Genomic DNA, 14,368 nt, shown 5'->3' with positions numbered 1-14,368 from the left:
TAACTGGCAAAATCAAATCTTATCAATTCAATTCATGCTTTTCCGTGTTGAATTCGCGCCAACACCAAATCAAAACTATAAAACCCCATTTCATTTCTCATGAAGCGCTCAAAAAAGCTTCCAAATAAATCTATTTCTTCAGCTCTCAATTCTACTACTACTAAAAGTATACTCAAAGTGAGCTGATTTTAATGGATAATTTTAATAACTTGAGCCAATTCTCGGACCCTTATCCATTGGTGTGGAACAGTGATAGTACTACTCTGGAGTGTTACAAGGCTGAGAGCTCTTCTATGTCAGCTGATTCTGGATTGAGCCGAGCTTCGAATTCGGACGAGGAAGTGATTTTGGCGGCGAGCCGGCCGAAGAAGAGGGCGGGGAGGAGGGTGTTCAAGGAGACCAGGCACCCGGTGTACCGCGGGGTGCGGCGGAGAAACAACAACAAGTGGGTTTGCGAGCTCCGAGAGCCGAACAAGAAGACGAGGATATGGCTCGGGACGTACCCGACGGCGGAGATGGCGGCGCGTGCGCACGACGTGGCGGCCCTGGCCTTCCGGGGGCGGTCGGCCTGCCTCAATTTCGCGGACTCGACATGGCGGCTCCCGGCGCCTGCCTCGAGCGATGCTAATGATATCTGCGCGGCCGCAGCGGAGGCTGCGAAGGCATTCCGGCCTCGGGAATACGGCGGCGTTTTGGGGAGTAGTGAAGGGATGGTGGTGGAGAAGGAGGAGGAGAAGGGTGTGGAGGAGGAGCAGAGAGTGTTTTATTTGGATGAAGAGGAAGTGTTTTGCATGCCAAGTTTTTTTGCTGACCTGGCAGAAGGCCTACTTCTCCCTCCACCACCAAGTTATATGAGCTCGGATGATGTGGCGATTGATGCTGACGTGTCTCTGTGGAGTTATTCTATATGATGGATGATCATGTACCTGTAGATATAGCGTGCGTGACGTTTCAATTAAAAAGTTACATGTATGTTTTTTCTCTAATCCAAAATGGATTATATTTGACTTTTGAAGAGAAAAAAAAAGGATTAGATTTGAAATTGTAGGCGTGACAAAGAAATATGTTCTTTTTTGATGTGTTGTGTTGACGGTGTTTTCCGACAACTCGTAGTTATCTCTCCTAAAAACACCCGCGGTTCAATCAGAGACAGAAAACTGAAAAATAATGTAAGGGGACAACAATTTTATAGTGGTTCGGCAGTAATTCGTTACCTAATCCACTTGTGCATGCACTAATCTTTTAACAGATTACAAATTCTCTTTCTTTTACAATGAAGTGGTGTCTAACCCTTTTTCTGGGTTTTATTGGCTCTATTTATAGGCCTTTACATGTGAACGTGTATTCTCCGTTCCCAAGAAGGAAGCCATTCTCCGTCCTCGGTAATCGTGAGAGTAGGTGGGTTTCATGATGACTATCCCGGGGAATGCGGCTGATCCTTCCAATCTGCCGCCTGACCCTCTGACTTTTGCAGTAGCAGTCGAATAAGCACTCCCCTCTTCGAGTTGACAAGACAGCTGGTGGAGAGAGACGAGAGTGATACCCCGGCGCCGTGGCCTCCGGGCGCTGAGCCATCACGCCCGACGCCCCTTCCCATGCATGATCCCTCGGCATAGATAGGACGTTCCCTCGGCGCCAGCGACAGATCCTTTGCGAGCACTCCTCGGCGTCTGTTGTTTAAGAGGGTGGCCGATCTCTCGACCATGGTGTAACAATTACCCCCTAGGCCTGAACGTCGCGGCGCGACTTTCCGGGCTATGTAGCGTCAAGAATGCCGCGTGGAGATAGGGCTTTCTGTGAGTAAGGGCGGTTGTTCGAAGGCACAGGGCATCATTGCGGTTGGTTTCTCAAGCAGTGGAGCGGTCACGTCGATTGTATCAACTGTCACTTCTCTGTTTCCCTAGCGCCACGTGGGACTAGAAGGGTGAATCATCGCCGTCAAATCGAGTCCTTTCCTGTTGCTCCTTCCCCGACCGTTCGATCGTGCCTTCTCGGATCTACCGTCGGATGGGACCAAATCTGATCCTACGGTCGAGATCAGGAGGCCTTTGGACTCCTCAGGGACTTCCGGACCTTTCCTCTGGCGGGTATATATACCCCCATGCCTCCATTTTCCTGACCACCGAGCTTTCTGGACGTCGTTACTCTGCCGGATTTTCGCCCGAGCTCTTGCTTCCGCGCCCCCTTCCGTATTTGGACCATCTTTTGATCTCAGAATCCGGTAAGTCTTCGTTCCCCTTGCTCTTCCCGTAGGTCCGGTCCCATTGTTTGTGGTAGTTGCGTCAAGACACACTATGAGAAGGGAATGTGGTCTTGCCTGGTGCCACCGGCATTGTGCCGACGGCAGAGCCTACACTGCTTGACCCGCCTAATCGCCGCTGAGGCCGCCAGACTTGGCTTTGTGCCTCTGGGTCTCGCGGCACATTATACCCGTCCTCCTGTCCTACACTTTTGGCCTCTCGACCACTAGGAGCTAACTCGCCCCCTTGATTGCCTTTTTCCAGAACATGTCGTCGAAGCAGACTAGAGGTCGAGAGGTCGACGAGCACAGGGTCAGAGAAGATCCCGAAGATGCCGCGACTTCGAGCACATCTTCGGGTGGAAGCGAGGATTCCTTGCTTCGTCAAGTCGAGGAGTATACTGAGGCGTCAGCCTCAAACCCTCAGAAGGATGTACTCGTACTCCTCGACGATGAGGGTGCTAACCCGCATGCCGGTCCGCCTGGGGACCGAGGGTATGGGGCGGCGCCGACGAACACTCTTTCGGGGCTGGCGACGGACCTCGACCCGTCGAAGATTAGGCCCCACGCCGCTAGGAAGGCGTTCACCAACGCAGGGATTGACCCCCAGCATTTTTACCTTATCATTCCGACCCCCACCGACAGGGCTCATAACCCTCCCCGCGGTCACATGACTGTGTATACCCAAGCGCTCACCTTCGGGATGACTCTTCCCTTCCATCCGTTCGTGAAGGCCGTCTGCAGCCTCCACAGGATTTCTCCCGCGCAGTTGTCTCCCAATTGTTGGGTGATAATAAACTCCATGATGATACTATGGAGGAAATTTTTGAGCCTTGATCTAACCGTTGAGGAGTTCTTGCACTACTACTCCCTCCGGGCCCCCCCTAACCAAAGGGGATTCTTTTACATAGCCTCCCATGCTAAGTCGAAACCTCCTGTCCCCCCCGTGGTCATCGGGAAGACCACCAGCGCTCACGAGTGGAAACCCCAATTTTTCTTCCTCGGGGGGAATTTTAATTCTCACCCCCTCGACGGCGATCGACCGTTAGGGACTCAGACAGTATTCAGCAAATACTGTAGGTTCCCTCGCTTTTCCCTCTCTTATGAGATCTTTGTGCCGCTGTCGAGGTTTCTGTTACTTACTGTTTGCCGTTCGCAGGTGACGAAGTCGATCGCCCAAGGCTCTCTTCAGCCACCCTCGATCGCGTCGAGAAGATATTGTCCCTTTCTCCTGATCGTCGACGTGCCTCGGTTCTCAACACAAAAAGAACCGCCTGCTGTACGGCCTTGTCGTAGATCTTCCTCGCCTGAGTCGACCCGTAGTCCCTCCTGCGGATCTCCTCGACGGTAGGTTCGCTCTTCCCCTTCAATTTCTTTAGTAGAGACCCGGGGGTGTAGTCGAGGTATCCCTAATTTGGTCTCTTCTTTTCCGCGTAGCCGTGCCATCCGAGATGAAGTACAACATCCTCGTCAAGCCGAAGAAGAGTACGACCGGTGCGGGATCGAGCGGGACGTCGAGTCAGCGCACAGCCGAGGCTGTTGTCTCGCTAGGCGTCACTGTGACCCCTAGAAAGGGGGTATTCGTGATTGAACCCCTCCCCCGAAGAGGCAAAAGGTGTCTGAACCGCGGGCGCCTCCTGTAGTCGTGGGGCCTTCCGGGCCAGGTCGGCGCTTTGGGAAGAACAAAGGTGCCGAGGTCGCGGCGAACTTGCGGTTCCGCCCCCTCCCCCTAAGCCTATCCTACTCCCGGGGTTGAAGGTTGATGACCCCTCGTTCCTTGTGCCCGACGTTGTCAACCTCGACTTCACTCACGCCTTGCGCCTCCCGCCTCGCTTCAGCCTTCCTCTGCAGGCCATATACACCTTCTTTCACGAGGACACTTGGGATGTTTTTGCCGGGGAGAGCATCCTGGATCGGCAGCGCCTGACCGTAAAGCGTCAACTCTCGGTAAGCCTCGACTTCGACTTTCATCACTACTCCTGCTTGTATGCAGTAGTCCTTTTCTTTTTATTTGGGTTTCTCCATCTTGACCGTATTCCTTCTTTCCTTCAGAATTCAGGCCCTTGAGCTTGCTTTTCAGAATTACGTAGAGCTGGAGGCCCTTCTCAAGGGGGAGAGGACGTCGGCGGCCGCCGAGAAAGAGATCACCGCCCTTCGTGCAGTTCGAGACGAGCTCTCGATGGACTTAGAGGTCGAGAAGGCCAAGGTACAGTCCCACCAGGATAGTATCTCCAACGAGAAGTCTAGCAGCTACAAGGAAGGCTTCAAGGAGGGGAGCTCTAAGGGGGTCGAGGCATACCTCTCATCTCCGGAGTTCCAGCAGCGGCAAAAAGAGATCACTTCCAAAGCCATCTCGGACTTCCTGGCCTCTGAGGACTTTCGCCGCGTTGTCGACGCCAGGCTTGACGCCTTCAAAGAGTCCCAGGAGCTCAAGGACTTAATCGAGGGCCACGTACAACAGTTCAAATCCTCGGCGGCCTTCGAGGAGCTCGTCAACCAAAGGCTCGAGGCCTACCAGGCTTCCGCCGAATTTGAAGAGTTTCAACTGTCCCTGATGCAGTCTGCGGGGGAACAAATCCTCGACCGCTTCCGCCAGAAACGTCCGGACGTCAACCTATCCTTCTTGGACGAGTTAGACAGTGAGGGCATGAAGGTGGTCGAGCCGGCGCTGGGGGCCGAGGGTGTCGACTAGGCGCAAAGCGGGAGGGGCAGGCTGCGGGCGGTGACGGCGAGTAAGGAGGAGACTTCAGCTGGGGCCTTCTGTTGTGTAGTTTTTTTTTTTTTGCAGGGCCGTGAGGCCCAGATAATATGTTTGATAATTTGTAACGGCCATAAGGTCGAGACAAGCTTTTATTATTTTTATTTTTCTTCTATGCACTTATGCTTATTCCATTATTACGTTGTGTGGAAAAAAAATTTTTCTTTGCTAAGTGTAGGCTCGACTACCTTTTTTTTGTTGGGGGGCCTCACTGTTGGGCCTTAATACCCCCTTGCCAGAGTTGAGTTTTTGAAGTCGGCTCTGGCGTGCCACTGTCAATGCTTCGATGTAGATAGTAGAATGTGAAGAGCGTAGAAAATCTGCTAGTTGCTCTAGCATGGTTGGGCCAGAGCCCTACGTCTTTGCAAGTTCGTGGGGGGGCTCATATTGCCCCTTGCCAAGAACAAGGCCTGGACTTGTTTTCGGCGCATCGTCGTCGACGTATCGACAACTTTAGTCGACGTATCGACGTTAGTAGAAGATGATCATACCCGCAAAGAAGTAAGAAGAATCGGTCGACGTGTCGACGTATATTTATTCGTGTATAAGTTACAAGTTGGCTTTTCAGCCTGCCAGAACTGGGGAATGAAGGAACAAAAGTAGAAGACATTTAGTCTGCCCTGTTAGCTCGACGCTCCTCGTGACTATTGGTAGTAGACCTTCAGCTGGTCCGCATTCCAAGTGTGCTTAATGCTTTGACCGTCGAGCTCTGCCAATCGATACGACCCATTAGCAACAACCTCTTTTATTCTGTAGGGTCCTTACCAGGTCGGTCCCAAGGCTCCGGAGTTCTTAGGTTTTGTGTTGGGCATTACTACCCGTAAAACTAGGTCCCCGACCCCAAAGTGCTTTGGCTTGACCTTCTTATTATAATACCTGGCTGTTCTGGGTTGGTAGGCGGCGAGCCGTAGTTGTACGTCTGTGCGCCGTTCTTCCAAGAGGTCAAGCCCCAAGTTCATCAGTTCGGCGTTCCTATCCTCCTCGTACCAGGTCACCCGGTTGGTCGGAATGGACACCTCGACTGGCAGTACTGCTTCGAACCCATAGGCCATTGAGAATGGGGTTTCCCCCGTAGTAGTCCTGCTCGTTGTTCGGTAGGCCCACAGCACTTTTGGCAACTCGTCGGCCCATTTCCCTTTGTAGGCGTCGAGGCGGCGCTTGAGAGTGATTTTAATTATCTTGTTGACCACCTCGACCTGCCCGTTGGACTGGGGGTACACGACAGAGGGAAAGTTCTTGTGGATCCCCAGCAGCTCATAAAACTGGCTGGTGTTGTCGTTGTTGAACTGCTTCCCGTTGTCAGACACGAGAGAGTACGGCACACCGAACCTGCACACAATGTTGTTCCATATTTGTGCATTTCACCTTCGAGATGGTCGTCAAAGGCTCAGCTTTGACCCACTTCGTAAAGTAGTCGACGGCGACAATATCGAACTTGTACCCCCCTGGGGTTTTGTGCAGGGGCCAATAAGGTCAATCCCCCATTTAGCGAAGGGCCAGGGAGATAGTATGGATGTTAGGTCCGCTGAGTGCAGTCGAGGGGTGAGAGCGTACCTCTGGCAGCTCTCGCACCTTTTCGCGTACTCGTCCGCATCTTTCTTGAGACTTGGCCAGTAATATCCCTGCCATAATATTTTGTAGGCCAGGGATTGTCCTCCCGCGTGGTTCCCGCAAATTCCATCGTGCACCTCTGATAGCACCCTCTTTGCCTCCTCTGCGCTGAGGCACCTGAGCAAGGGCATCGAGTACCTCCTGTGGTAGAGGAGGTTGTCGTGCATTGTGTATCTTGCCGCTTGATACTTCATCTTTTTGGCCTGCTGCCTGTCCTCGGGAAGCTCACCGTCGACTAAGCACCTGATGATCGGTTCCATCCAGCTGGGCTGGAAATCCACGGGTGTGACCTCAGACCGCTTTTCTGTGGTCGGAGTCTTCAAGACCTCTACGGGTACCAAGTTCAAGAGCTTCGCATCTCTCGATGTCGCCAACTTGGCGAGGGCGTCGGCGTTGCTATTCTCTGCCCTTGGCACCTGCTGTATGTCATAGGTCGTGAATTCCCCCAGGGCTTCCTTAACCTTCTTCAGATACGTGGCCATCTTCTCATCCCTGGTTTGGTACTGGCCCCTCACTTGATTCATAATGAGCTGTGAATCACTAAAGATATCGAGGTTCTCCACTTTTAAGTGCTCCGTCAATCAGAGTTCGGAGAGCAGTGCCTCGTACTCTGCTTCGTTATTGGACGCGGGGAATTCGAACCTAACGGCCGAGGTGACCTTGTGTCCTTTCGGTGTGTGTAACACCAGTCCTGCCCCACTGCCGTTGTCATTGGAGCTGCCGTCGACGTAGAGCTTCCATCGTGGTAGGTCGTCGGCTCCCTCGACCTCGGCTGGTAGCCCTGTGAACTCTGCCACGAAGTCGGCCCGGGCTTGGCCCTTGATAGCGGTTCGTGGTTTGTAGTCTATGTCGAACTGGCTGAGCTCTATTGACCATTTAAGAAGTCGACCAGAGGCGTCGGGCTTTTGTAGCACCTGCCTGAGGGGGTGATTGGTCAAGACCTGAATGCCATGGGCCTGGAAGTAGTGCCGTAACTTCCTTGCAGTCACAACTAGCGCGAGGGCGAGCTTTTCCATCTGGGGATACCTCGTCTCCGCATCGAGGAGGCATTTGCTAGCATAATACACCGACATCTGCACCTTCTTCTCTTCGCGGATTAACACCGAACTAACAGCGTGCTCCGAGACCGCCACGTAAAGGCTCAGCACCTCCCCGGTCACAGGTTTGGACAGCATAAGGGGTTTCCCAAGGTGTTCCTTCAGTTGTTGGAATGCTTGTTCACACTCTTCCGTCCATAGAAACAGCTTGCTTCCCCTTAGGGTATCAAAGAACGATATGCACTTGTCTGTGGATTTAGAGATAAACCTATTAAGTACGGCCACACAGCCTGTCAGCTTCTGGACCTCCTTAGGCTTCCTTGGCGATGCCATGTCGAGGAGGGCCTGAATCTTTTGGGGATTGGCCTCGATTCCTCGACTGCTCACCATAAATCTTTTGGGGATTGGCCTCGAATCCGAAGGCATACTTCCGAGGGTTTAGCTTCATTTTGTACGTTCTGAGGACACTGAACATTCTTCCCAAGTCCTCCTCATGGTCTTCGGTCTTCCTGCTCTTTACCAGCATATCGTCGACGTAGACCTCCATAGTCTTTCCTATCTGCCCCGCGAACATCTTGTTAACGAGGCGTTGGTAGGTCGCTCCGGCATTCTTAAGACCGAAGGGCATCACTCTGTAATAGTAGAGCCCTCTGTCAGTGATAAACACCGTGTGCTCTTCGTCGCGGTCGAGCATTGGTATCTGGTTGTACCCAGAGTACTCATCCATGAAGCTCAATAGCTCGTGTCCTGCCGTGGCGTCAACCAGCTGGTCAATTCGGGGTAGTGGGAAGCTGTCCTTGGGACACGCTTTGTTCAAGTCGCTGAAGTCGACACACGTTCGCCACTCCCCATTTGGCTTTCTTACCAGTGCAGGATTTGACACCCATTCGGGGTACAAGACTTCTCGGATGAAGTTGTTCCTCATGAGTTTGTCGACTTCCGCCCGCAGGGCTTCGGATCTCTCGGCGTTCATAGGTCGACGCTTCTATCGCTTTGGCGGAAAATTCTCGTCGATGTTCAGCCTGTGACACATGACGTCGGGGCTTATCCCTTCCATGTCCTCATGGGTCCAGGCGAACACGTCGTGGCTCCCCTTCAGGAACTCGACCAGTCTTTCACGGGCCTGTGATCCCAACTCCGAGCCTATCCTAAGTGTTCTTGTCGGGTCCCTCTCATCGATGGGGACTTCAATTAGTTCCTCGACTGGTCCTGTTCCGGGCTCTTCTCCTGGGAACCTTGGATCCAAATCGAGCCCCTCTGCCCTAGTCTCGACCATTCGTAGCTCTCTCCGTACCTGTGTCGGCTCGGCGTACTGGCGGACGGTCTCCGAGTATGTGAGCCTCGACTCGTATTGGTTTCCTCTGGCTTTGCCGATCCCATTAGGCGTGGGGAACTTCATCACCTGGTGGTAGATGGATGTTACCGCCCACAAGGCCCTCAACTTCGGGCGTCCTATGACCGCGTTGTATTGGTCGCCTCCCTTCACTACCAGGAACTTCGACATGACAGTCGATGTGTGTGGTCGGTCTCCAATGGTCATAGGCAGCTCGATTGCCCCTTCCGGGATGACGTTGTCCCCCGTGAACCCGTATAGAGGTTGGGCACTGTTCAGCAGCCTTGAGCGGGGAAGCCCCATCTTGTCGAGGCAGTCCGCGTATAAGATGTCCATGGAACTGCCGTTGTCGACCAGGATACGGCAGACCGTATGGCTACCGATCATGGCCTCGACAACCAAGGCATCGCTCTGGGGGAAATGTACCCCCCGTGCGTCGGCCTCCGAGAAAGTGATCTCGGCATCCTCGTATTGCGCTGCCTTAGCCTCGCGTCCGGAGACGTTCATCACCCTCTGACTGAACTTCTCTTTAGCCTCTCAGGCGTACTCTTTTTGCGCGCGTCAGGAGGTGCCTCCGAGGTATGGCCTGCCGAAGATCATTCTTATTACACCGACTGGTTCGAGTGGCTTATCATACCTCGGCTCGTCTCGCCGGACGCTGTTGCGCCTGTTGTTATTGTTTCGACGATCGACTCGGTATTCGCCGAGCCTCCCTTCTCGGATCAACCTCTCTACCTCGTCCCTGAGGTCATAGCACTCGGCCGTAGTGTGCCCGTTCTCACCGTGAAACCGACAATATTTATTCTGGTTCCTCCGTGCCAGGTCGGACTTTAGCGGTGGTGGTCGACGCAGAACCTGGAGATGACTGATTTCGTGGTAGACGTCCTTGATTCCCATAGTCAGGGGGGTATAGGCGTCGTACCGCTGCAGCTTTGGCCGCTTATTTTCCCCCTGGCTTGTCGAGGCACCGCCACCCCTATACTCAGAGCCGGGTTGTACCTCTACTTGGCTTGCACCTGAGGGGGACCTCGGCGCTTCTTGCCGTTGTTATGATTGCTCGCCTGCCCCACCTCTTCCTTGGCAAGGGTTGCTGCCTTGTTTTTCAAGGCTTTCTTTGCCTCCTTGGCGTTGATAAACCCCTGCGCCCTTGTCAGGAATTCCTGGTAGGTGTGGGGCGGCCTCCAGTCAAGGTCTGTGCTGTAGGGGATGTCATTTTTCATGCTCGACAGTGCCCCCATCAAGGCCACTTCGTCGGAGATTCCCTCAGTAGCGGCGACCTGTTCCCCAAACCGGGCTATCCAGTCCTTCAGGGACTCGTTAGGTCCCTGGTATACTCTCGAGAGGTTTTGTTTTGGTGGGATGTATTTCTTGACACCTATGAACTAGGTCAAAAAGGCGTTCTTCAGATCATCCTAGCTGGTGATGGAGTTTGGTTTCAAGGATCTGAATCATCTCCTCGCGGAATCGGAGAGGTGATTCCTGAATGCCCGGCACATAACCTCCTCGGGGTATCCATGCAGGACCATGTGTCCTGTCTACACCTCCAAGTGGTCGTCCGGGTCACTCCTTCCATCGTATAGCGAGATGGGGGGCGATTTGTACTTGTCGGGAAGCGGCACCCGGATGATGTTTTCCGTGAATGGGTGGTCGTGAGACGTGTACATCTTGGCGTCGACATTGACCGCCTCGGCCACCTTCGAAGCTGTTCAATGGACTCCCAATCTGCTTCTCCAGCCTAGCCATTTTTTCGGCCAAGGCCTTATTATCCACAACGAGCTCTTCTTCTCTCGGCCGCTGGACGGCCTTCCCGCGTCGGGCGTCGAGCCTCCTCCTGAGGTCTCCACCGTGCACAGATGAAGACTCGACGGGGACGGCGTTCCTCCTATCCGCGTCCTGTTGCGGTCGAGGGGACGCGTCCCTGTTATTCAAAGCTTGCGCTGCAGCCTTCTCCCGCGCTCTCCTCTGTGCCGCCCGTTGTCTGCTCCCGACAGACCTATTTGACTTGGTCGGATGGGGATCATTGGCTCGACTGTCATCGATCTCCTCGGTGTCACCGTGTTGGTCACCAATCTCTTGGCCCCCAACAGCGGCGTTCACCGGGTTCATCGGCGCGTCCTCGAGCGGCGGCATTGGGTTCTGCCTAGCGAGGGCCGTAGCCATCCTTTCTATGGCTGCGGCCAGTGTCTCGACCTACCTTTGAAGCTGGTCGATACGGTCTGGGGGGCTCTCGGCAGCTGGCAGGAGCGAATTTGCGGAGGTCCCAGCGGCGGCGGCGTTTCGAGTCGCCTGGCTTATTGGGTTGGCCGATAGTAAGCGTGCGTTCCTGGGAGGCATAGCTACTCCTTTTTGGTTCAAAACTGGGTTAACTTTTTGGGCTCAGGCCCTCCTTCTAGCGCCAATTGTTGACGGTGTTTTCCGACAACTCGTAGTTATCTCTCCCAAAAACACCCGCGGTTCAATCAGAGACGGAAAACTGAAAAATAATGTAAGGGGACAACAATTTTATAGTGGTTCGGTAGTAATTCGTTGCCTAATCCACTTATGCATGCACTAATCTTTCAACAGATTACAAATTCTCTTTCTTTTACAATGAAGTGGTGTCTAACCCCTTTTCTGGGTTTTATTGGCTCTATTTATAGGCCTTTACATGTGAACGTGTATTCTCCGTTCCTAAGGAGGAAGCCATCCTCCGTCCTCGGTAATCGTGAGAGTAAGTGGGTTTTCATGATGACTATCCCAGGGAATGCGGCTGGTCCTTCCTATCTGCCGCCTGACCCTCTGACTTTTGCAGTAGCAATCGAATCAGCACTCCCCTCCTCGAGTTGACAAGACAGCTGGTGTCGAGAGACGAGAGTGATACCCCGGCGCCGTGGCCTCTGGGCACTGAGCCATCGCGCCCGGCGCCCCTTCCCACGCATGATCCCTCGGCGTAGATAGTGACGTTCCCTCGGCGCCAGCGACAGATCCTCTGCGAGCACTCCTCCGCGTCTGTTGTTCAAAAGGGTGGCCGATCTCTCGACCATGGTGTAACATGTTGTATGATTTTTTTTTTTCAATATGTAGATAATCAATTGCTGTAGCTTTTTGCATTTATGAATCTAATTGGGTTGGACTTGGACTCCAATCAAAACTCAAAACTGTTCGTTTTTGGACCATTTCTTAGAAGTACACTTATATATGTGGATTTTGCTGGAAAAAACATATGGAATATATATAAATATTTTCTTCTATTAGTAATATTAGTTTCGAATCATTTCATTTTATTAAAATCACTGATATGTAAAGTAAATAATTTCTGACGCAGGCAAAAATGATATTTTCGTTTTCTTAAATATAAAATGAACAAAACAAAGTAGAAACGAAGCCGTTTGCGGTGGTTCAGCATTAAAAGCATCGACTCTTGACAATGTTCTACTTCTTTTTCTAGTTTGAGAAAGTCTTTCATTTGAAGCTGGACTCTCAAAGAGCCGGCGCGCGCATAACACACGGTTTGCGAAAAGCCTCATATAGGAAGGCTATTCCTTTGGGCAATGTCACGAACTTTGCTATATATATAATTAGGAATTTTCATAAATTCGACGTTAAATCTAATATTTTCATATTTTTACATAATATCATTTATGTAATATTAAAAAATGTAATTCAACACATATGATAGTTAGTGTTCCATTCATATAAAAATGTTATATGAGAATGCAGAAAAAAAATTACATTTATTAGACCGTAAAAGTGTCGTATTTAACACTTTGTCTATATATATTTCATCAAGATGTTATCGGTAAATAAAATCATGATAATGTAATTTGGTATTCAGTGAAAGTAGTCAAGGACTGCCTTGTATATACCTGTGCATAGGAAAGTTTATTATTCTTGAAGTTAATCCAATTTCTTGGTTATTAATCTTTTCCACATGTTTCTCTCAACACTTCCCAGCACTTTTTAAACTGTATCAAGCTGAGTTTATTAAATTGGTTTCTTTGCTATAAGTTGTACACGTTGCAGAGAACTTCATTATCTGCTTAATTAACATTATGTTTGTAATCTATGTAGAGTTTTTTCTTGCAAATTTTCTTATTTCCATTTTACCGCCTCCTACAATTTCTATTTTACGACTTTACAAATTTATGCAGAAATATTTTCAAAATCTTAATTATGCCCTTACTTCTCACTTTTAATATATATATAATAGTTACGTCGTGAGTTTTTTCTATACCCTGTTATTATAGATTTAAAAATTCAAATAAGTTAAAGTTGGCCTACACAACATTTTAAGTCCACATATATCTTTTAATAAAGTATTAAATTCCAATTAAAATAAATCCTAAGATTTCACTGCTAATTTGAGGGGATAAATATATTTAGAAATTTAAAAATTGAAGCAGTAAAAAACAAAAACAAAAAAAGATTATAATGATATTTTGAAGATTTATTATACTATTTATTTAGTTCGAAATTTTAATTTAACTTATTTCCCCTTGAAAACAAATTAATAGCTTCCCCCTTCTGAATATTAGATTGAACTAGGTTAAACGTTTGGTCTTTTCCAATTAAACAAAATAAATATATTCTGGATATAAAAATAGATTATAAAGTTTAATCCAAATATATCCTGGTCTCTTCTAGTACGATAGCCTGTCGCTTTCTGCCTTGAGTTCCCACTGGCCGCCTGGGCAAAGCCAAACCAAAAACAAAAACACGACACAAAACATACATCAACTCGCTGAGCTGTGACTACCATGTCAGATACTATTAAAACAAAAACGTGCCCATTAGCAGTAATGGCTAGGAACACGTGGTAAACACAAACGTCACGAAATTTGGGATATTCAGCAGCCAAATAAAAGTCAAAGAACAACCTAGTAACTTAGTAGGTAAGTCTCTTTTTGTCTAGTGGGAACCGTGGCCTCTCCGAAGTCACGATCATCAACTGGCATGGACCTTTTCACACTCACGTTCAGCTCCCGTGTCCAATTCGCGCACCTCAAAAATCATCACAAAATACTATAAAAATCCTTTTCTCGTATTCTCACCTTCACAAATTCAACTTTCTATTTGATCTTTTATCTTAAAACTCTCAAAAACAGATTTCGACAAGTACTACTACGTACTAAGTCAAGAACTTTTTGTTTTTAAAAAGCGTCAAAGCAGTCGTTGATTCTCTGATCGGTAATTTAATTTCTGACGCAAGTATTAACAGCGCTAGAGCTTCGCACTCGGGCGAGGAAGTGATTTTGGCGGCGTGCCGGCCAAAGAAGAAGTCGGGGAGGATGGTGTTCAAGGAGACGAGGCACCCGGTGTACCGCGGGGTGCGGCGGAGGAACAACGACAAGTGGGTTTGCGAGCTCCGCGAGCCGAACAAGCAGTCTAGGATATGGCTCCGGGCGGGCCCC

The 14,368-nt window shown here is 50.3% G+C and overlaps 1 protein-coding gene and 1 pseudogene across 1 annotated transcript; both read left to right on the top strand.

The window, feature by feature from the left end:
- Positions 1-128: 128 nt before the first annotated feature.
- Positions 129-1,197, top strand: LOC21384662 (dehydration-responsive element-binding protein 1E). Its single transcript, XM_010107702.2, has one exon. It carries the CDS (start codon positions 192-194, stop codon positions 909-911), a length of 720 nt encoding a protein of 239 aa, XP_010106004.1. The 5' UTR covers positions 129-191; the 3' UTR covers positions 912-1,197.
- A 10,370-nt stretch (positions 1,198-11,567) lies between these two features.
- The window catches only part of LOC112093473, a 3,212-nt pseudogene continuing 411 nt past the window's right edge, over positions 11,568-14,368 (top strand).

Source organism: Morus notabilis, unplaced genomic scaffold, assembly GCF_000414095.1.
Source record: "Morus notabilis unplaced genomic scaffold, ASM41409v2 Scaffold2527, whole genome shotgun sequence".
Classification (NCBI taxonomy): domain Eukaryota; kingdom Viridiplantae; phylum Streptophyta; class Magnoliopsida; order Rosales; family Moraceae; genus Morus; species Morus notabilis.
This window is presented reverse-complemented; position numbering and strand designations above follow the sequence as displayed.

What these genes read in the sequence shown, in the direction of transcription:
- LOC21384662 (XM_010107702.2), top strand. Translation starts at nt 192, where the DNA reads ATGGATAATTTTAATAACTTGAGCCAATTCTCGGACCCTTATCCATTG.